This window comes from Pieris rapae, chromosome 5, assembly GCF_905147795.1.
Source record: "Pieris rapae chromosome 5, ilPieRapa1.1, whole genome shotgun sequence".
NCBI classification, from domain to species: domain Eukaryota; kingdom Metazoa; phylum Arthropoda; class Insecta; order Lepidoptera; family Pieridae; genus Pieris; species Pieris rapae.
Window position 1 is genome coordinate 6,121,179 of NC_059513.1, and position 26,022 is coordinate 6,147,200.

At 33.8% G+C, this 26,022-nt stretch overlaps 1 protein-coding gene and 1 non-coding gene across 2 annotated transcripts in view; both read right to left on the minus strand.

The window, feature by feature from the left end:
* LOC111003975 (furin-like protease 2) overlaps positions 1–26,022 on the minus strand; it is a 166,233-nt gene that overhangs the window by 35,908 nt on the left and 104,303 nt on the right. The window contains exon 2 of the mRNA XM_022274767.2: positions 14,442–14,693. Within this exon, the coding sequence (XP_022130459.1) occupies positions 14,442–14,603 (162 nt within the window). The 5' untranslated portion in view covers positions 14,604–14,693. The remainder of the gene's footprint in view (positions 1–14,441; positions 14,694–26,022) is intronic.
* Trnag-gcc lies at positions 19,474–19,544 on the minus strand. Its single transcript has one exon. It is a non-coding gene; the product is annotated as a tRNA-Gly (tRNA).

Sequence of the window (26,022 nt, forward strand, 5' to 3'; positions counted from 1 at the left end):
GCGATCTACCAGGCGCCAACTTAAATCTTTTAGCCTGTGCACTTGAACAAAATAAAAATTGAAGGAAATACTACTTGTTTACACAGAGTTAAGATCAACTCTTTCAGGCCAAAGTTTTTAGCCGTTTAATCTATGAAATTCATCATAGTTATTTACGTATTTTTACTGAAGCTTTAACATTAATCTCGTATCATTACAAGCAATGAGAGAAATAAAACGGGATCACAATGTTTCAGCCCTGTTAAAATTTCATAAACGTTAAATGTTAATAAACATAACATAATTCATATATTTACTGCGACAATTTTTATTATAAAAAACCTCTTAAGTTTAATAATAAACGTAAAAATATTTTATAAGTAAACACTTTCATAAATAATAACACTTATTTTGAAAATATGAACCCACATATTTAAGGAGCTATTTTCCTAACAAACACAGCCTCAATTTTCCAAGCGCAACCAGTTCTAATATAATACGCGGGTAAACAACAAACAAGATATTCCTTAGGAAAATACGTCAAAAATTTCCGCCGTCAGGTTACGCGGGCCCGCCTAATAAATATGCATTGTGTCAAATTGCATGAATTATTCTCAGCGAAAAGATTCCAAGAAAGGAGGCCAATAAACATTTTGCCTGTCAAATACACTCGGGGGCGCTAAATCGACGCCGGGCTAGTTCCCTTCGAGCTTAAATAAGGCGTTTAGACGCGAGCGCTTTATGCGATCCTAAATGTATTAAGGAAATATCAGGCTTGTAGCACACGCGACTCGGCGTTAAGATTTCTTCAGAATCGGTTCGTTTAAAGCATCGATCAATTATCTAAACTTTGGAGAGCATAGAATAAATAATTATGATATATAATACAAGCAAATACCACAAAATGTACGCTTTCCTAAACCATTGCCAATACCAATAAGCAACCTGACTCAAACTTAATGTATTCAATTAATAACATTAATCAAATCAAACCTTTATTGTATTCTTAATGTTAATATGTTACACGTGAGACATTATAATTTATAACAATAAGGACCTTGGTTAGGCACAGCAATGTTGTGGGAGGACATGCTTTACTATTAGCCTTATTATTCCTACAACATCGGCTGACTTAAACCTCTATTAAAACATTATCGCAAAATATAGAGCAACTGAACAAGATCTGTTTATTTAAGACGATAAAAGCGTGTACAAACAGTCCACGCGTCACCTCCCCAAGCTGCCGCTATATCTCGGAAATGGCTTTGTTTCCTGCGAGCGTGCCCGGCGCGCTCATCCGGCGGGAAATAAAATAAATGAATATCGCATTATGGGGGGCTAAAGCAAAAATAACCTCTAATGTTAGACACAATGCCCTGGGGACTCTGCACGTCCTTCCGCGTTTCTTTTCGCTACACATGACTTCGGAAATTAAAAATACAGTTTGGTAAACTAATAGAAGACCAAGGCACAATTCTAGAATAGAATAGAATAGAGCTGCAGAGCTGACGCAGACTTAAATAGTTTAATCATTGTTTACTAAAAACTGAACAAAATAATTAAATGAATTGAAAATTTAAACAACTACGCTGTGGCAATAACTGCAAATATTGTGAAATATGTCTACATACGATTCGTCTAAATGTTCTGAATATGTAGGATCATCTTTAGTGAGATATACCGAACCTATTCTGACAGCAGTCTCGTAGGTATAGATATGAAAAAATATTCAAGTACACTCCCAAATGTATTTAATATATTGGTAAAGTCCGCGCCACGAAAGTATACGAAGAGTCTCCAAAAGGCAGTCCGCCTAAATTAAATTGAAGAAAATTTTGTTTCTCGACAGCGATGTAACGTAATGACTCGCGTTGTTTGAAGAGCTTTAGCGGGATTGTATAAGCGAATCTTTTACGTTTATTGTGTTTACTATGTATTTTAAGTGGTATTAACATAATCAGAGCTTTGAATCTGCGTTATTACATTTCGGAGTACTTTTAGCCATAAAGGCTTCGCAATAAAACTCTTTTTGGTGAAACACGTTTTTAATAAAATGAACCTTCAAATTTGTGAAGCGTATATCCCGAACAAAATATTTTTCAGACGAATTCTTGCGGCGAAGATGGAATGAGGATGTGAAACTATTTTCTTTAACTTTCATGATAAATCCTACGTTTATAAGCGAGAGGAAATTTTTCAGGTATAAATAAGAGTAAATTAAAAATGCAGCAAAAGTTTTAATAGGAGGAATTAACAAGTGAAAGATGGACCTCATTATAAAATCACGCGAAATTGTAAAGTTGTCTGGGTGTTTTAAATTATATCTTAGCTGCATTGTCTGTCCGCAATCAGACGCATAATAAACCATTGTTTTTCTGAGGTGAAAATACAATTGTACGCAGGGATAGGTAGGTATGTGGGATTCGACCCACACCAGAATCTCTGATGTCTAGAGATTGGGTGAGCCAAACCTACTAAAACCACAAGTAGTTCCTGCAAAGCCACGTTACAGAGGCTGTGGGGTCGCCCTCGCATTCTACCAGTGGTCATAATGAACCTATTAAGATAATTAGAGATTGAAAGCCTACAAAGGCAATGTATATGTCATCGTAATGCTGATACAATACATTTTTAATAGTTTCAGAGTGATTAACTTTGCGCGGACATAAAAACTGTTTAAATACTTCATAACGTACGGGCAGTCATTATCCCTGCCTTTATCGTATCAATTAATCAAATTACCTTCGACAGAACATTAAAATAATTGATACAGTAGCCTTAGATAGTATCAATCGCTAGTATAATTAAAGCTTGCAGATAATTTTCAAAAGCAACGTTGACGAGACCACAATTATAATTGACGTGTTACACGCAATGCATGTTCCGGTCGTATACTCGAAGGCGATAAAAACTAATTACAGTATAAACACGTAATGCTCCTACTTACCTATATTTACATAATCATTTAAGTATATTTATGAGGCCCAACAAGATACATTTCTGTGTGTTTCATTGATTTTTAATAGGGAGATGATCATCGTTTTTGAGTTCACGTTCATATGCGTAGGAACAGTGATGGGTACACGACGACTCACATCCCTGAGGTAGTGAATTCGACCCACCAATAGACTTTCTTTCTTTCTATGTGTATTTAACATTTGCTTCGACGGCACAACCAAAGGAGGGTAGGTAGCCTCACCTATTTTCCTATAAAATTGATCATAAAACAGATAGTGAAATCGGATTCCAGCTCTGAAATCTGAGCCCTTAACTTAATAAACTATCAAACCAATTTTTTGTAATTGTCATAATTAATTAAGTACATTATTTACAACTAGCTGCGTAAGCTTCATTTCCCCTTAATAATATTTTTTTCTTAGCTTACCTTTTAATTAGCTACATTTCCAACATCAGGCTATGCTACCCCAGAGACGTTTTTCGGAATAAAAACTGGTTATTAGGTTATTCCGTGCAATTCTTCTAATTTTTCTCTCCACAACCTTTCACAGACTTCAAGAAATAAATTTAAATCATTACACAAATTAATCCAGCCGTCTTCGAGTTTTGCGCTTAGCAAAATATTTTGCGATTATTTCTTACTTATATCAATTTAAATACTGCTAATTAATTTATAACACTTTTACTCAATAAACTATAGATATAAAAGATTTGGCAGGCGAATATATCTTTCCATTTGATATTATCACGATATCCGGAATTTCTTTCACATTTCAATTGAATACATAAAGAGTGTCTGAACACATTGTTGCGTATCACGTTACGAAGTATCAGTCGCGTGTACGCGTACGAAGCTAAGCATCTGTTGTTTCACATAATACTAGAGTTCGTAGGGTTACCACATTTTTAATTATTCAAAGTATTTATTAATTTATCAAAGAAGTTAATCATCATGGTAGACTAATAAATTGGAATTATTATAAGAACGTTGGCCGGAATAGAATAGTGATGAACAAAAAAATTGCGACATTTGAGGCCTTTGCTGAAAGAAAACCAGTTTATTTGATATAATAATAATAAATAAGGTATATATTTAGTATATTAATTTATTTATCAGCCAGAATTCATGTAACACAAAAAATAATAGGTGTATCCCAATTGGCTGACACAGCGCACTTAAACCAAATTAACCTCTTTCGCGAACTCCAAGCCTGCACCAGTGAATGCAATGCCTGCACAAGAACAATAAATATAACAAACGCTATCTATATTTTACATACATGAAGAAAATTTCAACTATTTTTCAGAACTAATCTCTATTAAATCTCTTCAAAAAACTTATTATGTTCGTAATGTAACATGGTATCCCTACATAGAGGTGTGAATAAATAACGCTGTTCAGTGGTCGGTTTTATATCATGGGGCTGAAATTATGGTAAGCAATTTGAATTAACACATATTCTGACGTGCCCCATCTCAAGAATTCACCTCGACATGCTTGGCATTATCTTAATACATTTTATCCACCTTAAAACCTTGGATTAATATTAGAAGGGTGGATCGTTTATCTTGATACCCTAGTGTAATAATCAAGGATTATAAGCATGATTACTATGCACGGGTAACTTGACGCATTATTTATCATTATTAGTAATCGAGTTGGTCAGGACAAGCTTACACAAAAGACAAATATCAGTGAAATATAAAAAATAAGAATGTCAAAAAATTGCTAAAAAAAATTGATGAGTCAATTAAAAAATGTCATGGGCATGTAAGATAATATTCGCTGTAATCAATGCTTAAAATTGGTGTTACTTGGCTGTTTTTGATAATCATTAAAGGTTTAGGTTCAAATAAATAAAATAATAAAATTTAAAATGTCCAAATAAATTAAAGCAAGGATAAATTTTACGTACAAGTCCGAACATGGTATGCAAACTGCCTGAGGGATTGAAAAAGGTGTAAGAACAAATGACACTCTCGTACAAAAAAATGACGGTTGCGCGCCAACCCGGATTGAGCCTAAATTCAATTCAATTAGGCAAAACTTCTGAACGCCAAGTGGCTTGGAAGATGGGACACTTATATCTTTAGGACCCCTCGATTAATTTTCTTCAGGCGTGAGCTCAAAAGCCTACATCGAATTAAATGGCTACTTGTAAAATGTCTTGTCTGGAATATCGTTTAAATTAAATTATTAAAATCTATCTATATTTTATAGATGAATACTCTCAGCAGGCTTGATTATTCAGAGTACTGTAATAAATTCTTGAAAGAACAAGTCTTTAGTCAAAATACTTTATTTGTTATAATTAAACAGAGTTAACAAAATCTCAGACTACCTACTACTAAGATTATTTAATCACAAAAATACCTGTTAGCACTAACCCACAACGAGTGTTTTGTATTATTCCGTTGTAACAAAACTAATAGCTATAAATAACATCATTGACATTCAATAGATCACATCGCTGAAAAGCAATTCTAAAACAGTACAAATGCAACAGTACACGAATAAACCCAGTCCAAATCCGGAACAAACAAGCACTACAAATAAGAGTCTCATTCCGGGCGACATTTCCGTCCGTCACCAGTTACGGAACACTGCAGTGACGTGAAAACTGGCAGACCAATACAACATTCCGCAAATCCGATTAATTAGACGACGCTCCGACATTATAACCGCCACCGCCCGAGGCTTTGTTTAGTTCAGAGGCGGCTAATCAGATTTCATACTTTGTTATAATGCCTCCGGCTGTGAGTACGTGTTCTTATCACGTATAATTTCATGCGTTTCGCGTCGCTTAGACGTGCCTTACGAATTTGAGTAGAGGTCTTCCGTTAACTTGCTTTTAGGGGCACGAATACCAGTCGACGACGAAACTCCTGATCACATTGTCGCACACAAAAATTGTGATCAAATTTCTCCCGCTAAAGAGTATAAAAGATTATCTCGTGCTGCTTCACCCAAGCAATCATGTAAATTGCAAAGCCAGGGATACTGCGGGTTGTAAAATGTAAATAAGCTTCATTAAACCCATATCTAGGCAAATACACGAGCTTTTAAAATTTGCAGCTTATAAACCTAAACCGTTATTGTTTAATTAAATAAAAGTTTAATTTCGAAATACCGCCTTCACTTACACGATCCACCTTTCCCATAAAGCGACACAAGTTTATTTGAAAGCCCCAACATACTTCTGTCCCTAAAGCTTGTAATTAAAAATTGTACACTGTTTCGAACTTTGCGACCCGCAAAATTATCCGGTCCATCTCATATTTTCATCTAAATCTCATACTGTGCGGAGAACAAAGCTTTCTCCGCATTAAAACGTATTTTTGGTGAACAAGCATTTTAACCATTAGTTCGGTTCGCTCGGAGCTCAATTAGCATTCGTATCTTCTTAAAATCTCTCCACATTTGTGTCCCTCGGGAAAGGAAAGGTCCGCGCTTCCTTCCGTACCGACGTTTATATCGCGACTTTATTAACTACACTGAAATCATATTTACGAAGAAAGAGCACATAATAAACCCATGAAGAATGTAATGTAAATTTTCTTCGCGCATCTGCTGTACGAGGCTTTCAGTACACAAAGAATCCGATCCATTTGCGCGTCTATTGCTTGACATGTTTCGGCGTACGTATGACGTAATATAATAATCCTAGACCCACTTTCAGAGCGCTATTCGAGTACGTTCCCATCTGCCTGGTTTTCATAAGAATATTAAATTATTCGAATCAAGACGTGATGTTTGGATTGAAAATGTGAACGTCGTTATTAACAATTCCTTTCCTATTGAAATACTTTTAAAATGTATTCTTAAATAGACAACTTATATGAAATTTCTAGCAATTTTTGTTTGATATTTGAAACAAATATTAATTTCGCGCGTCATGCCGTTTAGATCATGCGGTATGAGTGAGTCGTAAATGGACTATTGTTTCTGCGTGAAAACAGCATCTGTAGTACAATACGTGCAGCCAGCTTTGTTACAAGCTGTACGCAAATGGCACACGAGGTAAAAGGCGTCGGGAATAAGTGCTCAAATGAAACTAATATTTTTACTGAATAGTGTTTACAAAAAAAAATCACAATTCTGTGCACAATTTTTTTTATAAATTTATTTAACTTACTAAAGCGGTTATTACTTTATTTATGCTCCCTGTAAGATATCCATTTATTTAATTTAATAATTATTTCAGAACGCCATTGTCGGAGTACATCAGGGCGACGCGAGTTCTTTATCGCAAAGTAATGGATAGGTTCAGACCTACTGTTTCGAGTAAAATACAATTGTAAGTCGCGCCGGGTGCTTAATTATTAAGGCGTTTGTACTTCAACTTATTACAAACTTATTAAATGGCACTATTATGTACTTTCATATGTAGAGGAACTATATTCATCTCCATTGAACTCCTTGAACTGCAGTCTTTCATAATATCTCAAATATGAAATTCAACGAAAATTCTTCAATACACAAATTATAATTCGAAACGTTTTATGGCTTTGTATCCCTGAGCAAGAAGTGAATTATTCGCTTCAATACGTCGAATTAAACACGGTGCGATTCCAGAGAATTTATCAGAATATTCATGTCAGAGCAAATGAATCTCAGTGAAACTGAAATTAAACCAATGTTATTTTTACTACGACGCAATGTTAACATCTCAGATATTTTGCTTTATTAACTCAAACGTTTATTGGCATTTTTGCTGCCAAGCCAAGGGGTTATATAAATAAGCACGTTGGTAACCAACATTATGATATTATTACATAAGGAGAAATGTGATCCATTTTTCTCCATATATTTACACTAATAATATAAAGTAGGAAAGATTACATTGGTTGTTAACTACGGTACAGATTTTTTTACATTGAAACCTAAAATTCTATACTTAGGTACACAACTGTTAGGTGCATAACATTTTTCTGGGAACGGTAGTTTAGGGTTGCTTGTATCTAAAATAACAAATTGACTCAGCCATAAGAACAACGTGAAAGTAAATAATATATAGATTACTAGCGAATCCGACAGACGTTATCCTGTCTTCACGTCTTTAATTTCAAAATTTCAATTTTTAATAAGCCATTTTGATGAAAATTATTATTCAAATGTTATGACAATATCTAACGATCCAGCACATGGTCACACACGATATAACACAATGATAACAAAACTTTTTTTAAATTTCGGGACAGACTAAAATTAAAATTCGAATATTATTTAAAATTTGACACTGCGATGGTAGCGCCGTCTGTCGGATCCAATGTAAAACATTCCAAAATCAACAACAACTAATAAATTGAAAATTAATTAAAAAAACATTGTCCAGCGGACAAAATTGTGAATCTAAACCATTCCCAGATCCCCTTGAACACACACAAAAAATTTCGTCTAAATCGGTCCAGTCGTTTAGGAGGAGTTCAGTCACATACACACGCACACAAGAAATATATATATTAAGATATATTTTTAACAACCTTAAATACACCAGCGTATCGTATGTTTTATGGCGCAAACAGTACATGCATTGGCAGGACAATGGAGAGTAATAAATCAATGTCTTAAGAAACAGAGAGGTATCAGTCACGAGTATGAGACGTGGGTCCCAAACAAGCACAACATCCAATAAGCCGGTAGCATGTGACGAGCGATAAACTGCCTGTTATCCGCTCCGAGTCGCCACTAAGGCCATTTCCAATAGGCTAAGATATCACACATATTAATCAAAAGTATAGAATTTCGTGTCCCTTTAGTGATTATATAGTGGATTTGTTGGTTCCACCAAGGCTTATTAAGAAATATAGTTTGTGTGATATCCGGATAAGTTCCAAATAAGCTTTTTATTACTTATTGGTAGGGTAAATAGTATTTTTGCGTTTCACGACTGTCAGATAGCGCTATACGTCATGAAATGCGAAGTATCTTATTTGGAACTTTTATATTTCGAATAATTTATGTGTTGCATAGCTATTTGGCACTTTATCCATACATTGTGAAACAGGCCCTTATTATATAGCTGCAAAATGATATCTATGTAATAAAATAATTGATCCAGATTCAAATACCTTTAGGTAAATTATACGTAATCTTTTAGACACCTTTCACAGTGGGTTGATTGTTTGCAGTAAAAGTTTTTTATTTGAACAAATAACCTATTTCTTATTCTCATAGATATTGTACAAAGAGTTCGATACTACATTTTATAAATATGATATCATGTTTTTTTCTTTTTTTAATGTTCGTCGTTATATAAGGCTTTATCTCTTAGTCTAAATGCTAAGATCCCACAGTCCCACAACACAGCACTTGCAAAGCGTTCAAACAGAACGTCCTCAGAGAGGCATCGAGCGTACGTGAGACGAAACTAAAATTGCAGGAAACGCGCAATATCGTACTGTGACAATTTTCGTCTACATCGATAAGTAGAAAAATGAAACTCATACACACAGGGACAATTATAAATACATGCCGCAACCTTTTTATGTTTGGGCGTTAGATTTTTGGGTAAGCATCACGATTTCTCAATTTAATAGGCAAGTAGGTGATCAGATCTATGCCCGACATACGCCGTCGAATTTTTGGGTTTAATGTAAGCCGATTCTTCACGATGTTTTCCTTCACAGTTTGACCGAGTATTAAATGCGCACATATAAAGTTCATTACTGCACAGCCGGGGATCTAACTTACGACCTCAGGGATGAGAATCGCACGCTGAAGCCACTATTGTTGCAATTTTTTATAGAAGACGGGGCAAACGGGCAGGAGGCTCACCTGATATTAAGTGATACCGCCGCCCATGAAAACTCAATGCCAGAGGGTTCGCGAGTGCGTTGCCGGCCTTTTAAGAATTGGTACGCTCTTTACTGAAACTTATTCGGAAATACTTCAGTGGGCCGCTGGTTCCACTGGTGATGCGCGGCAATATACCGTAATGTTCTACTAGGATATTGTAAAAGAAAACAATAAACACTTCAGAACTGAATAATAAGCGAATCCTCTTTACATAATCACTTAGCGCTTAAGCAAACAGTGCCGACGCGAGATGTTAATCAACGTACCTGTACACCAACAAGCGAAACAGCTCAAGAGGGTTAATTCAGCCAAAATCAACACTCAAGCAACACAGAGGTGTGGGTAAGCTCTCAGAATCTTGTGGCACGAGACATCAATGTTTGATATGGAAGTGAAGCACATATTTCACGTCATCAAGCGTTTAAGACCAAATATATCTCAGAAGAGTAATTATGTTATGTACAATACAAAGTCCGGATGTTAAACGTATAATGATATACGTTTTTCTGTATCTTAATGCGTTGATCCATGTTATTCGATGCACGGCAACTGTTTCCTTTATTCTTCATTCCGGAAAGAATGAAAGAAATAAGCTATACATGTATATGTTCCTTATACATATGTATTAATTTATTTCGTTACTACTAACAAAAATTATATAAGTATAAAAACAAACAATTACACTAAAAATATAGCCAAACAGTACATAATAGTTACAGAAAGCTTCAAATATTTACAAAAGAGATAAAACTGTGGAATCGACTACCGGCGGCGGTATTCCCTGAGAGATACGACCTTCAACAATTCAAAATTCGAGCGTACTCCTCCTTTAAAGGCCGGCAACGCACCAATAAAAATGAGTGTATATGGGCTGCGATGACTGCCTTTTTGGGCGTCCCGCTGGCTCGTTTGCCGCCCCCTATTATATAAAGCAATCAAAGTTATTCAATACATAACTAATTAATTAATTTTTAATACTTATTTTGGCTGTGTTGTGTGATGGTGTTACAGTGAGGGTATTTACGTGAAGGTAAATATGTCGGGTATGCTCATGATGCAGGTGATTTAACGTTAAGGACATTCTTAATACTCATGTACAAACCGATTATTCTATATTGAACAGGATGTCTATGTTGAGAGTGAGAGTGAGAGAGAGTATTGCACGGAGAAATATCTGCTAAAAGAGAATATGATTACGACAAACGCGTCACGTACTTTAAAAGTCGCTAGGTATAGAAAACGTAGTATTGGATATATTAAATGGATTCTGATAAAGTTAACAGTTGAACTATTCAGCGATTCAAGTTTCAAAGACTTCTTACGGTCAAAAGCGAGATGTAGTCAAAAGATGCACATAATGCTACTCTCGAAATGTAATCTGAAATCTTTTGCATTTGTATACTGAATCTCCTTGAAGCTGCTATTTTGTTATATTTTTCTTTTACTAGTCATTTCTACATCGACTGGTCACATTGGCATTACTAGACATGACATAAAATTGCATTAAAATCACTGAATAAGGATTTAAAAAACTACATATGGTAAAGATAAAGCTAGCTAAAGATCGGAATACAAACAATACAAAACAAATTTCTCATTAATAATACCATAACAAAACTGCATCAAATATAAATATAAATTCAAACTAAGAGAATGTCATTTGATCGTAATAGAAATTCTCCTATTACAAGACGAGACAATCTTCGTTAATAACTTTGTATAGAGCGTCGACTCCTCGTTATATAAAATAACATGTCTGCTTGGCTATTTCAGTTATTACTGGTGTAGTCGCAAGCAGTCGAATGTTATGGTAATAGCCACCTCTAAGGACTTAAGATAACCTGATGGTTAGTAATATATACGTTATATTGTTAGCTTTCATGTTTCTAATTCTAAGTTTGGGTTATATTAAATTTAATTTTAGCGTGAGTATTCCAGATATCACGATTATTTCTTTACACGTCAGTGTTCTGCATACTACTCTATACTACTGCATACTGGTCTACATTGGGCTTCAAGACAAGAACTTCATGTGTCATCATGTCACATCATGTCATGTCAGTGAAAGATATTATTCCAAAATTGTCATAAGTTTTTCTCTTAATTCTTTGATTTATATTTTGGTGAGGTGGAACCTATAATTAATATCATATCAGTTCATTTTAGGTGTAATTTCTAGCATTAAAATAAAAAATAATCTTGAAGCAATTTAAAGACATTTCTCTAATTACCTCTAATATCTTCTATTTACTTTTATATTATTACAGTGCATTTATTGTAATAACATTGAATGAAAACAAAAAGAACTGTGCATAGAGTGCGACATTATATAAGAACAAGGCATCGGAAATATCAATACATCCATCCATTAATCTTCAAAGCGACTCTGAACATCTAAAATCTGGCGTTTCTCTATTCAAACGGTTTAATATTTCACTTTTAAGAGCAGTAGATAATACGACAGGGAATGTTTCAAATGTGATTCATGGAATCCTTCGGTTTATTCCCAGTCGGGGTTCGAGCGCCTTTTAGTTTAGACTGCGATCGAGATCCCGATTCCTTGAAGTGTCCCAAATATATTTGCGAAACGGGAGCGACGTCGTATTCATCTGTAAACTTTGTTTATTCCCAAATACTGAACATTTTATAGACATTCGTCTAATACTAAGTGCTAATGCGTCGGCAAATACTAGTATGTTATTTTATGGACATAATTTTCACGCATGCTCTTGCATGATCAAGTGTTTTTTTTATTAAAAATAATATTATACGAATGAAATGAAAACGAATAAATCTTTCAAATTCGCACCAGATAGCGATCGAACTTTCATAACATTGTATAACTTTCATACATATTTCAATGTACATTGTATATTGAAGATTGTCTGTGGCGATATATCAACATTCATTGTTTCTCTAAATCAAACCTTTAGGTCAAGCGCGTTGATTAAACAAAGTCCTAACGTTAAGGAGTTTCGATTTGCTATTGAATATCTTTGAATGTTCCAATACCTAATACAATGTTAGTTAAATACAAACATAATTAATCAGGTACCGTAGGCTGTGTAACTAAACATCATTAATATGTTAAACGAGGAGTAACTATGCATAGGCCTGAGCGATCAAAGGCTAAACAGACCGAATGTCCGTAATCAATTCTAAAACGCGTTTTATTTGACCAATTCACACAATTATTGTTTAATTTTAAATTGCTACTCAGTCTGCGACGACCATTGAATATATAAAATATCGACTTCATATGGGTGGATATTTTTTTTTAAATTTCGTAGATAGAAATATCTAAATAGAACAATAAACTAAAAATAAAATAGTCTTATTAAATATATATATAGTATAATGTAGTATAATATAATATAATATTATATAATATATAAATATATATATATAATAAATAATGTATAAATATAAAAAGTAATTAATATAAACCTGTTATATCAGGCTATGCCATCAATGCCACATCTAGTAATAAATCCAATCCAAACACCTATGTTTTTGCTTGGTTGACCGTTTCGAGTCTGTTGTGTCTACCTGCATTTTTGTTGCTGTATTTGTTTTGTGAATTTTTGTATAGGTACCTTCTGTGCGTTCTAGTAATAATTATTTAGTCTTGTAATGTTTTCTCAGTAAGTGAATTTTGTAATTCATATGAGAAATAAAGTTATTCTAACCGTAGATAATATGTTCTTTAATATTGTGGAACATTTTTTTGTTCTATCATCGATGGTTTTCGCAGCGCATACGATTAATGATATTTTATAGGAATTTTCACAACTTGGGTAACATTATTGTAGTTAAAGTATTTTTTTTTCTTGCAATAATATTAATTAATGATAATGTAGTATTTAAATAGTGCAAGAGTTCTTAAAATCAGCCCAGTTCTTTTCGAGCCATTATAGGTATAAATCATCGTGTGTTAGCTTTTTATTTTCGTTATGGAATTTCTTGATTCGGTCGCCGCGCTCAAAAAATCCCGAGCTAAAATCTATGTAATAGCCTAAAAATATTTATAAAAAAAATCTTGACTCCCTCGGGTACATTTCTGAATACTGATCCTTTCGTCAACACCATTTAAAATTAATGATCGCGTTCTATATTTCTTTCAAGTTATTACTTATGCATGCCGAGATTTTCCGAGTGAAAAGGCGTAGTTGAAAAGTAAACCTTTGCGAGTAATGGCCATTAATCAACTAGAAGGCTTAATTGGACGCCGCCTTCCAACAGACACGAGAAATAAGCTGCATTAACTGATATTAAGCAAGATCACTTCGTTTCTAACGAAAATTGTGCTTTGAATACAAATACGATTCTAATAATGTTAAAGTATTTCTTAAATGATTACAAAACTGTAATGTGTCTGAGAAATTCAGTTATAATTTGAAAAATATGTAATTTTTTACTATAAAGTAAAAAGTTTAAGGGCCTGTTTCACAATGTATGGATAAAGTACCTAATAGCTATGCAACACATAAATTTTTCGAAAGATAAAAGTTCAAAATAAGATACTTCGCGTTACATAAAGAATAGCGCTATCTGACAGTCGTGAAACGCAAAAATACTGTTTATCCTACCAGTAATAAATAGCTTATTTGGAACTTATCCGGACATAGTGAAACAGACCCTAAAATAATTACAGGTTATTTATAATATAATCTTCAGGATATCTTTAATCGAGTTTTCAACTCACCTGGCCATGATTTTCAAAGCCGTGTCTTAAAGCGATATCATCTACATGTTCTGGTCCGTCTAGAACTTGAATGGCAAAGTGGTTGTGGTAGTATGTCTCCGGAAGGGACCAGCTTGCATCAAGCGCGGCTATCAGAGCCAGCCAGCGCCATGTCATCATCATTGTAACACGATCACATCAGCCGCTACCGCGACCACAGAACACTTCTTATGTTAGCAGTGTTTCATTACTAGTTCTCATTCCTTGAAGCACCTGGAAAAAGAAATGAAACTTTAGCTTTATTATATACTGCCCGGGATTTTCACTCGCGTGAATACCGATTTCGTGGTAGTGGAAAATCTACTCGGACTATAAATATAGTTTTGTTATCATAAAAGTTTTGTTTTGCTTAGTTTTCTTTGTATTTAATCACTTCTCTTCAGAATATTAGATACACACTTATATTCATAATCTTATCAATATACAGATTTTACAACGTTTATAATATGTATATCTAATACATTTTTAAATTCGTATCATCTTTTAATTAGAATGTACATACATAAGTAAATTTTAAAATACTTTACAGGTATTGAATTCTTAATTTCAAGTATGCATTGAAGGAATTTGTTTAATCAGTTCGGGAATTAAGCTTTAACAAAAATTCAAAATGGAAAACTTTCTTCTATAATATTAGTATAGATAAAAAATATATTACTTTGGAAATTATTTCTATTTTTATTTATTAAGATACATAAATTATTCAGTTAATTATCTAATTTATTTAAAACTTTTTAAACTCTTAGAAACAAAGCGGCTTAAAAATGCATTAAAAATATTAAATAACAAAATGTCTTATTTCTATTGATTGGTCGTGTATGCTAAGATAGATAAATGTACTAAACAATCATTTATTTATTCATATATATATATAGGGTATGACAATCATACTAGGTAAGAATCAATTGATACCCCGATCGGTCAAAGAACTAACTAAAATAGACCTTGATAAAATTCAACATTGACCGTATTTGTTAAAAAAATCCAATGGAAAATGATATGACCCGTATGAATCTCGTAATTATAGCATCTCATGTAACACAAAGGGTGGGACTGATACATAAATTTAGATTTTAGGTCACGCGCCCTTTGCAAGGGTAAATTTAATACGCTAAGGATGGAAAAGGTCACAAACATATTTGCAGTGGCTTGACGTACGTCAGATACGCAATAAACGGATGCGAAAAAAAATCCGCGGGAATCCCGAGATTATCCAGATAAGCCACGCCAGCAATGTTTAAAAGGTCTGACCGTGAATATATCAAAAATATTTATACATATACAAATATGGATACTTAAATATATATATTTTTTATTTTTTTTTAAATTATTAATAATATCCATCCTGCTGAAAGAAATGAAAAATAATGCATGAAATAAACATGTATTTATTAATGCAATTGCAAATACATGCAATGCATTAATTAATAATTTTCATAAATAGAATAGAAAAAATAGCGAAGTATTGGCCTATTGGTTCAGGCGGCTGTCATCCCAAAGTTCGTAGGTTCGAGGCACAGCTGACCATCAATGGACGATGAATCAAAACATCATGAAAAAAAACTTTTTGATTCTCCTCCAATGTCACTTTTCATGTTAAGGGAATTTAATACTAAGAATTTTCAAGACAAAACTCATATTTAATATATGTTTCATAGTAAATATTATCGACCATAGGGTATATTAACCGCGGATCTATGATCATAGAAGTGAATTTACGCGCGTACTGCTTATTTCAAATTCAGGCGTGAATAAACATTATTTAATTTGCGAGTTATACATAGGATTTTCAATGGAAATATATGAAAGCGTTACGAAATAAGAACGTTCCAAACCTACAGTGAAATAACGTTGAAAATATTTGCGGAATTTAATAACAAGCTATGAATTAACAAATATGAGGACGTAAATATCATAAGCTTGTCTTTAACGCTGTCTATCTAGAGTACTGGGAAATATTGCATCGAGTTAAGTTAGGTTACGTCAAAGAGCTTCCACGAAATAAACAAGGAATGCCCGCTTCTTCATCAACAATACTTCTGGAGCATCTAGAAAATTCTACCAGATAAAACACTTTATTAGGTTCCTCTCAGACGTTTTGAAACGGTGCATCAAAATTTATATTATTCGTTTATAATTTAGTTAGGGTCCTTCAAGAAAAGACCGTACTAATTTTTAAAAGACCGGCAAAGTACTCGCGAGCCCTCTAGTATCGAGTGTGTCCATGGGTGTATCACTTAACATCAGGTGAGCCTCCTGCCCGTTTGCCCCCTGTTCTATAAAAAAAAGTTTCAAATTCAAATTTCAAAACATCTATAGTGTATTTCGGTTTTTGATTTTTTAAACGTCAAAGAGGTATCTATTTTCGAAACGAATGTTCGCTTCACTTGTTTATTAAATTAAGCGTAACTTTCGCATAACGTCGAGTAACGAAGCGAACGTGTATTACTATTAAATCATTAATTGTCTGTGTGATATTTAACGAAGAAACCACAATCTAAAAGGGTAGATAAATTAATTAAAAGCGATCGAAGGTATAAATCCATTAGGCTGGGTCGAGGTGCAGAAATGTTTATGACATAATAACGGCCCGAATTTCGTTAACAGTAAAAATTCCATTCCCATACGTACATAAATTTCAATTGGAAATTCAAAGGATTTTTATACGGTTTTATTGAAATAATATTATATTTCATATCCGCGTATATCTTGAATAAAGTTTTTATTCAGATTTGAAAAATATACATTTTAATAGGCATACGTTTAACTGATTAATCGTAGACAATAACGAAACTCGTTATATTTCTATTTTCGGCTAAATACCTAATATATAATACAGTCTATTTAGAAGAAATAATGCGTTTAAAATTACCAGCCGTCTTCTTCAAGAGTTGGTCTTCACTTACAAAAACCAACATGCTATAGTTTGTATGTCACTACTTAACTAGCACCATCTATTGACATAGTAATCAAAAGTATCGTTTGTAAAAATCCGTTATATTGGGAGTTTTAGTTTCTAGAAACTTCTTTTTCTTGAATACCTAGCAGTCTCTCATATTGTCAGACACGTTAAGATAAGATATATTGTAGAATTTAGATTTAAAAATTAAAAAGTAGGATAATTTATTAAATCGCAAATACTTAGACAAAACCGTTAAAAATTAGAATTTTCCCAATCCTTATACATATGTTACGTACAGGAATAAATAATTTTTGATTTTGATTATAATCGCAGAACAAAAATTAAGAATTTACAAATTAAACCTTCATTAAAATCAGTTAAAACCGTTTTGTAAACCAATTAAATTGTTTGTAACCATATCAACTTTAATAAAACCCGATTTACGAGTTCCAAAAGCTTTTAGAGGTAGAGTTAAATCAGAGTGATGCTCAGGCATATTTCTCCGACTTTCCTACTCGAATAGCCAGGCCAAATAGTTGTTTAATCTGAGACCGGATTTGACCAATTCACCATATGAGTCCGGAGATCCTGTTTAAGGAATAATGCGATTCAAATATCCTATAACATATTATTTGCCAGATAGATATTCATCCTATGAACACTTCGTTATAGTATTGTATGAATATTAATAAAAATATAATTTATAAGGCAATACGTCACTTTGTGCTTCCCTAACCGAGAATTGATTAAGAGGACTATTTTTTCCGTTCATATTTATTTTTTTCTCATAAGTATTTTATAAAATATTTATTTGAAATGTTAAAATGTTGCATTTTGTATATTTTTATTGCACAGAAGAAATGCAGTATTTTTGCATTACATTTTTAGACAGTTATATAAGCAATAATAAACTAAAAAGAGAATGACAATTTAGAACGTGTAAAGAGCAATTTGAGGAAACAGACGGTCCATGACAGAGAGGGGCACAGTACAGACAGGAATGGCTTGATTTGGAGGAGGCATAGTGATATAAAAGAAGGCGTTTTCATTAATACTGAGGAGATAACAAATTGCACTAAATTAAGGGATACTAAACTAACATAATAATATGTTTTCATTAATTTTAACAGAGTGGAGGAACTTATGAGAGAACTTAGGACTTGTTGACTTTCTTTGACAACTTTGGGCCGGGGCGTAGTCTAAAATTAAGAAAAGTTGGCTCCTTAGTAATAATTTCCAAACACTAGGTATATTTACAGGATTTATAGAAAAACACTTTTTAACGGATTATAGTTATGTATTATTGTATTTAAACTTATAATTATTTGTACATAATTTTAAATTTAAACCGACGTTTCGCGTGCTTTACAGCGTGCGTGGTCACGGTGACTGAAGACAAAGGTGTTAAATGTCAAAAAGTATTACAGCTGCAGAAAATGTTATGTTATCTGTATTTATTTCCCCGGAGTTGGTATCGACTAAAAGATGTAGGGTTTTTGCAGAAATTGCTCACGGTGTCCTCCATTTTCGCGGATTGTGTATTTTGAGATTTTAATTTGGATATTATTGGATCCCAGGTGTTTGATAATTTTAGGCCGTCCTCTCTATTGAAATTGGCGTGTTTTTTTATTTCAATGGCTTCGCGTACCAATCTTGGGAAGAATCTTTTTTCTTTCGCAAGTACTTTCGGTTGGTCAAAGCGTATGTAGTGATTAGGCCTATCTAGTGTGTGTTCACTGACTGCTGATTTTGTGTGTCGTCTATGTCTTATGTCCGCGATGTGTTCCTTGAGTCTGCTGGACATTTTGCGTTTAGTTTGCCCTATGTAAGACAGGCCACAGTCGCAATCCAGTGGGGTGTTACTTTTGATTGGTCTTAAGAATTGCTGAATCTTCTTGTGCTAGGATTTGTGATAATAATATATGAGGAACTAATCACAGCAAATAAATCTTCGTAATAAATTCTTGAAAATCGTAAAACAGCATAAAAATTAATTACTTCGTCAAAATCGTTTATGTTCTCGAATCATTATACTTATTAATAAACATTCATAATTACTTATTATCAATAATAAAAAATAATAAAAAGGACTGCATCGGCCGGGAATCGAACCCGGGCCGCCCGCGTGGCAGGCGAGCATTCTACCACTGAACCACCGATGCTTGTCTTTGAATGATATAATTAATCATCATATTTTACATTAACTAAAATGTAGATTACTAAACGTTTACAGTACAAAGTTATGATCAGATTGATGTTATTACAAATCAATTTTTTAACATTTCTCTTTTGATCGAGTAATGATATTCATTCACAATAAATCAGAGCTAAAATAAATGTAAATCTGTAACCGTGATCAACTTGAAAGATATCCGGGAATCCCCTCGAGGCGAAATCTCACCGTATAGCTTAATAATTACAAGCCGGTGAGCCATCGCGGCATGAATAAAACATACTGCTCAGAATTGAAGCTGTATCGACATCTCCAGACCGCTTGATCCCAGAATATCTCTCAATACGTTACGTCACTGATCGAAGATTACAAATGTCGAGGTAAGGTCAAACAAAAGGTGGGATACTAGTTTAGCACGAAATTGCGGTTCCACATTTGAATTTATGGGTAACTACGTGATCGTCAGGTTTTTTATAGAAATAATAGATTCGATTAATTAATTTATAGAAATTATTTACTTTTTTTATATAAAACGTCTTTTCGTAGCTATACTCAAACTTCTCAAATTTCGTATTTAACGTAATTTCACTCATACTAATAATATGTTTCTAATTATAAATAACTAGGGGTCAAATAGCAATAAGCGGGCCAAATTTTTTAACTATTTGGAATTTGAATTTCAGTTTGTCATAAAGTTTCATTAACAATTTCCTATTAATGTCCTAATTTTCCAATAATTTAAGTTACTTAAAAAAAACAATTCATTAAAAAAAATACATATGTCACATAAGGGAGGGTGCATAAGAATTGTATAACAAAAAGATTGGGAAAAGACTGCTAAAACATCAGACAGCGTGACACAGTTCAAATAAGACGTTTGCCAATGTTGACACGACAATCGTCGAGCGCTAATAATAGGATTAATTACAGTTTTGGTTGCTACTGCGGTTTAATTAATTATACAAGTGCATTCTGTATAATCGAGTTGCAATTAAATGAACAGTTTCGAGCGGAGCGCTGCATAAATATTTGTACTTTGTTATTAATATCGAATGCGAGTTTGTGTATTGTTTGTAACAAGAAAGTAATGTGTTTGGTAAAATAGAACATTCAGTTAGCGGCGAACTGTATCAGCTAAGGCAGTTCTTTTGCCGATATTGGTGTATTTTTCAAAACGTTTAATATCTCTCTCTGAGTCGGTAACTCATGTCTGAATATCGTGGTCGTATAGTAAGGTCTGACGCGAAGAATTATCGTCCACTAATTTCGGACCACTGTTTTTTTTTATAGAACAGGGGGCAAACAGTCAGGAGGCTCACCTGATGTTAAGTGATACCGCCACCCATGGATACTCTCAATCCCAGAGGGCTCGCGAGTGCGTTGCCAGCCTTTTAAGAATTGGTACGCTCTTTTCTTGAAGGACCCTAAGTCGAATTGGTTGCTTCTCTTACCACAGTGTATAGTTTTGACTAAGAACATACTTTGACTTGATCAGCTTTTTGTGTTTGCAATCACGAGCTTCTCTAGGTTCTAACCGTAAATTGTTGCAAATTGCTGTATGGAAATCATGGAATTTAATTAATATACATATATGGTAAGATAATTAGTTACCTAACCCACATTTGTTTTATATTACAGATAAAACTAAAACATCAAACCGCCAATCGATTGATCGGATATAAGGAAATGCTCTAAATAAGAGAAATATACGAGAAATGTGTCACATTTCAAATATGAAAGCTAGTCTTTATAACAATATCCGTATGAAGTAAGAAAACGTCTCCGGGCGGACTCAATATTGCGATGTCAACCACGTAGCGCCGTTCAGGTAAGTGCTCGGAATGGCAGCGATCATAAAATAACAATAGGAAAATACGGTTAAAAGGAACCTCCATTACTATGTGTTCATTGGCCCAGAACTTTGTATTGACGACAGAACGCTGGCACGTCCGACCCCGTCGGGCAATGAAATGTGCGCGCGGTCTAATTCACACTCTCAAAGCTGTCAAGTATGAACGACGTTTCTATCATTGTTATAATTTGACCGTTTAAAAAAAAAAATTAAAAAAAATATTCAAAACACGAAATTTTCTTAATAGCTAGGTACGCGTCCTGAAAATTTAGAAAAACTTATTCAATTTGCAAGGCTGTCAGAGTGAAGGGGAGTAGATGTCTAGGACCGCTGTACCGATCAGGACCCATACAGGTCATACCAGACCCCAGTGGATACGCTTACCAAAGAGAGGGGAGAAAGGAAGAAATAAAACTGCGTCACTAATACGACCATCAGAAACGAAGAAAGGAGTAAGGTTAAGGAGTTGTAAATTTTATGTCGGTAACATGGTGTAATGGTTACAGCTCCTTACAAACGTAGTGTAAAAGAAAAAACTTGGCGATTAAAGAGTGGCGGAGAGTTTAGTGCCAGTTCTTCTCTTCCGTTCTACGCCCTTGATTTGAGAACTAGCAGTAAATGTAAAATTAGAAGCATTCACGGTATATTTTTTTTTTTTGACATTCATAAGTATACATTATGTTACCTACATAAATAAATGATTTTTGAATTTGAAACAGATTAAGCTATACGCAACTTATCTTTTAGTTCAGACACTATTATTATCGCTAATCTCATAGCGCCGAAATCACTGAAAGATAAAATAATTTGTTTCCGATGAGAGCACGAGAACTTTGTGCTAAAGTTTCGCGAAAATAAAGAGAAAACAGTCCGACTGGCAGTTAGCACTCTTTGTATCCGTTGGATACTCTTACGACTATTGTTTGTCCCTTTATAAAGGTCATTAGGGGCCCATTAATCACGTCCAAGTTGTTATTATGTGCCTGAGCGAGCCTTGGTGGGTAAACATAGGATTCGTATGAACCATATTATTACAAAAAGTGCCTAATGGTTTCAGAAGGCTCGATAAAAAATGAGGCATATATTCTTCCTCATTTTTCCACATCCAATCCACATATTATAAAATAAATCTGTGGCGCTAAAAACTATTTAGGTCTCGTCCTCAGATTTCTGTATGTTTCATGGTATATGATAATCCCATCTAATCGGTTTCCTGTGCCTGCCGTCACTGACGCCGTCGACTGTTTGGAGACAAGCCTCTCAATGTTTTCTCACTGTTAACACACTTAATGTGTTGTCACTGTTCAAGTGAATGTACATTGGTGCACAGCCGGGGATGGAATCTACGATCTCATGGACGATAGTCGAACATTGAAGCCACTAGGCCATCACTCCTCTAACACATAATACGATTATTTATATATACATATTGTTTATATTATATATATATATATATATACTTTTATGTGTTTATTTTAATCAAACAAAAAGAAAGTTATTTCAGGGAAGATTTCTTGAGAAATTCTTAATTTAAGGGAAACATACATTAGTTAAAAATACTTATCAAGTTTTATTCTACAGTGAAACACTAGTCTTTTGTATGCCGAAATATATTTTTAAATGTCCATTTAGGCGAACAGCATTTAAAAGGAAAAGGAATTGGTAAGAAGGCTTATTATGCCGTAGCACGGTCGCGCCACGGCGGCGCTATTGTACTAGTCCTTGTTCACTAGACACCCACTATATAGTGTCGGGAAAATTAAAATAATTATAGAATAAAGTTTAATTAACATTTAGAGTAAGTTTTTAAAAACGTTTTAGCCAACGTTTTATCACTTAAGTCGGTGCTAAAAAGTATAGTAATTTTATGAGTAACATCGGTAATTTTCAAATAATCAAATACAAACAATCCAATAAAAGAAATCTGAAACAGTAGCTTGCACTGGTTATTAATACATGCAGTACTGAAAACTTACAGGGATAGATATTTTGACTATATCGACACTCGAATACAAATAAGGACGTTAATAAAAAATTATTATATAATAAATAATAAATAATAAATATAAATTATTACGATATTGGCTATTTATTTGCTCGCCCGAGACAAAAGTACACGTACATGCGCGCCCTTTATTAACTTTTACCAAATAAACAGGATATTTAAGAAAATATCTAGTATTAAATCCATACGATTTATATTTATGGCATTTTAGTCGCTTGCTCGCCGCTAGCCGCGCCTGCCCACAGAAGTATTCCAAACCTATTCCACTTACGGTCTTTCAAGAATTGAGTGTACCAAATCTTAAAAAGCCGACAACGCACTTGCGAACCTTCCGGAGGTATGTACGGATTTTATTTTCAGGCATTGAAGTATATTAACGATATTTTTAACTAGTTAGAAAAGCATCGTGAAGAAGATGTGATGAGTCGCAACTTACCAAGTAACCACTCATTGCAGCTATTAATCGCTAATATCATCAATGATATTAGCGATTTCAATCAATTCCTGATATACTATTATGTTACAGCGACATATCAATATGTCATTTCTACATACTAAAAATTATCCTGATAAACTCAGGGAGTTCGATTATGCGGAACATTTAGTGCTAAAGTACTTTCCGAACTTAATCATATAAAAAAGTTATTGATTAAAACTCAAGCGGAGTGACCTAATGAACTGCAGGCGATTACAAGAGCAGCAAACTTCCAGTTGCGGAACTCCTCGAAAGCTTTTAAAAGGTAATTTAATTTCTAATCGAACGTAAAAATTATTCAACTTTATCGCCTCAAAGTGGGAAAGCCATGATTTTGTGTAATGCAAATAAAATATATTTTACTTTTCAGAGAGACAGCCGAAAATATTTTAAATATTATGTTGTAGTTTTAACACATTTTTTTACCAAGAAATAACTTTTTACATTTTTGCATTCTATGCGATGTATACTGTATATTATCTTATTTAGTCTCGTTAGATTCTAGAGGGGCATAAAGCATATAGTTTCGTTTATTCTGAATCAGTTATACTGATAATCGAATACAGCTACAGAGGCTAAAATATGTCTACTGACATTTTGTACAGTAAAATATTTTTGTTCAAACTTGATGCCTGACTCAGATATTTTAATTAAAAGGAGAAAATAAAATCATAACTTTAAAGTCGCTACCGTGGCAGACCTCACTTGTTCAGTTTAGAAAGAAAATGTGTTTAATTTTTATACCGTATGGTTACCCTACACCCAAGCAACTGTTTTTACATCCACTGATTTAATACTCTTTTTCGAGGCTCAAGTTTTAATTAGTGGGAGAAGTTTGTGCAGCTCTTTTAAGCAATCACAACTTAGCCAAGCTTTGCATGCAACTCGGAAGTATGAAGTTATCTAAACAATCTTTAATTTCCTGTTTTTCTGATCTTCATTATAACTTTATCCTTTAACAGACATGAGACTGAATCATTTTGTTGTGTTTAAATTTTTTCATGAATTTGCAACTTATATATACATATACTGAACGGTTATAGGTTTTTGTGATGACGTACCTCCTCTTTTAACCAGCATTAACTCTTCATGCCTCAATTCATACAAATTTAATTCACACTATTATTGATATCGTAGAAAATATCTTAAGACAAACGAATCCTCGCAACACGTAGTGACTTTATAGAGGCAATATAATTGCAAGCGTAGCGGTTCGAAGTACATTGTCTGTATAAGTGAAGCTATACACGTCGCGTTGTATCGGAGTAACGTAATGTATGCAAAACGAGCTAATAAAAGCGAGCTGGGTGCCGCAGTAAATTCAAGTACGGTTGACATTTATCCAAAGTTACATCCGTTACAATAACAGTCGCAGTAACGATATCCGAGCGTCTCCCATTTGTTCTAGTTTGTGAACTGCACTCTCCTTTTAACTGTCTTACTACACACAAAGCTATAATATATCCGACCTTTTTTTACACGAGGCAAATAGGCGATTCTTCCGATGTTTTAAGTTGAGTCTGTTGAGGAGTTACTTTAGTTAACAAACAATACAAGTTGTGGTACGTCTAGCAATATGTCTTATACAAGATTGGATGCTCATCCAAATACATTATATATTCCAGTACCGGCGGCCAAATTTCAAATCAATCTAATGGCTGTGTTGAACACAAATGAATATATATATATGAAGGTTCGAGAAACACAAACAATTGTACTGTAATTGTGTTTTATATGGACTACGAATAATTAAAAGGACTGGATGTATATCAGACTTGAAATTCAATTACCTTAAGTTGATTAATTCAAATGAAAAAAGTGTTATACTGGTGTACGTCGTAATCATAATAATTCTACCCTCATAAGTTGGAATTATTAAACAAAATATTCTTAATAATTGCATTTTTAAAACACGTAACACTTCTCCGTCTGTTCTGAACACAAACAATTTTTTTATTAGATTTGAAGAAATTTTAAAGTCTTGTGTACGATAGAATAAGTATCATCTAATTCCAGCGTACGACTCTCATTCCTGAAGACGTGGATTTGATTCTCGTCTGTGCACCAACAGACTTTGTCTTTGTGCGCCTTTAACTCGCTATAAGACGTAAGTACGGCGTCAGGCATAGATGACT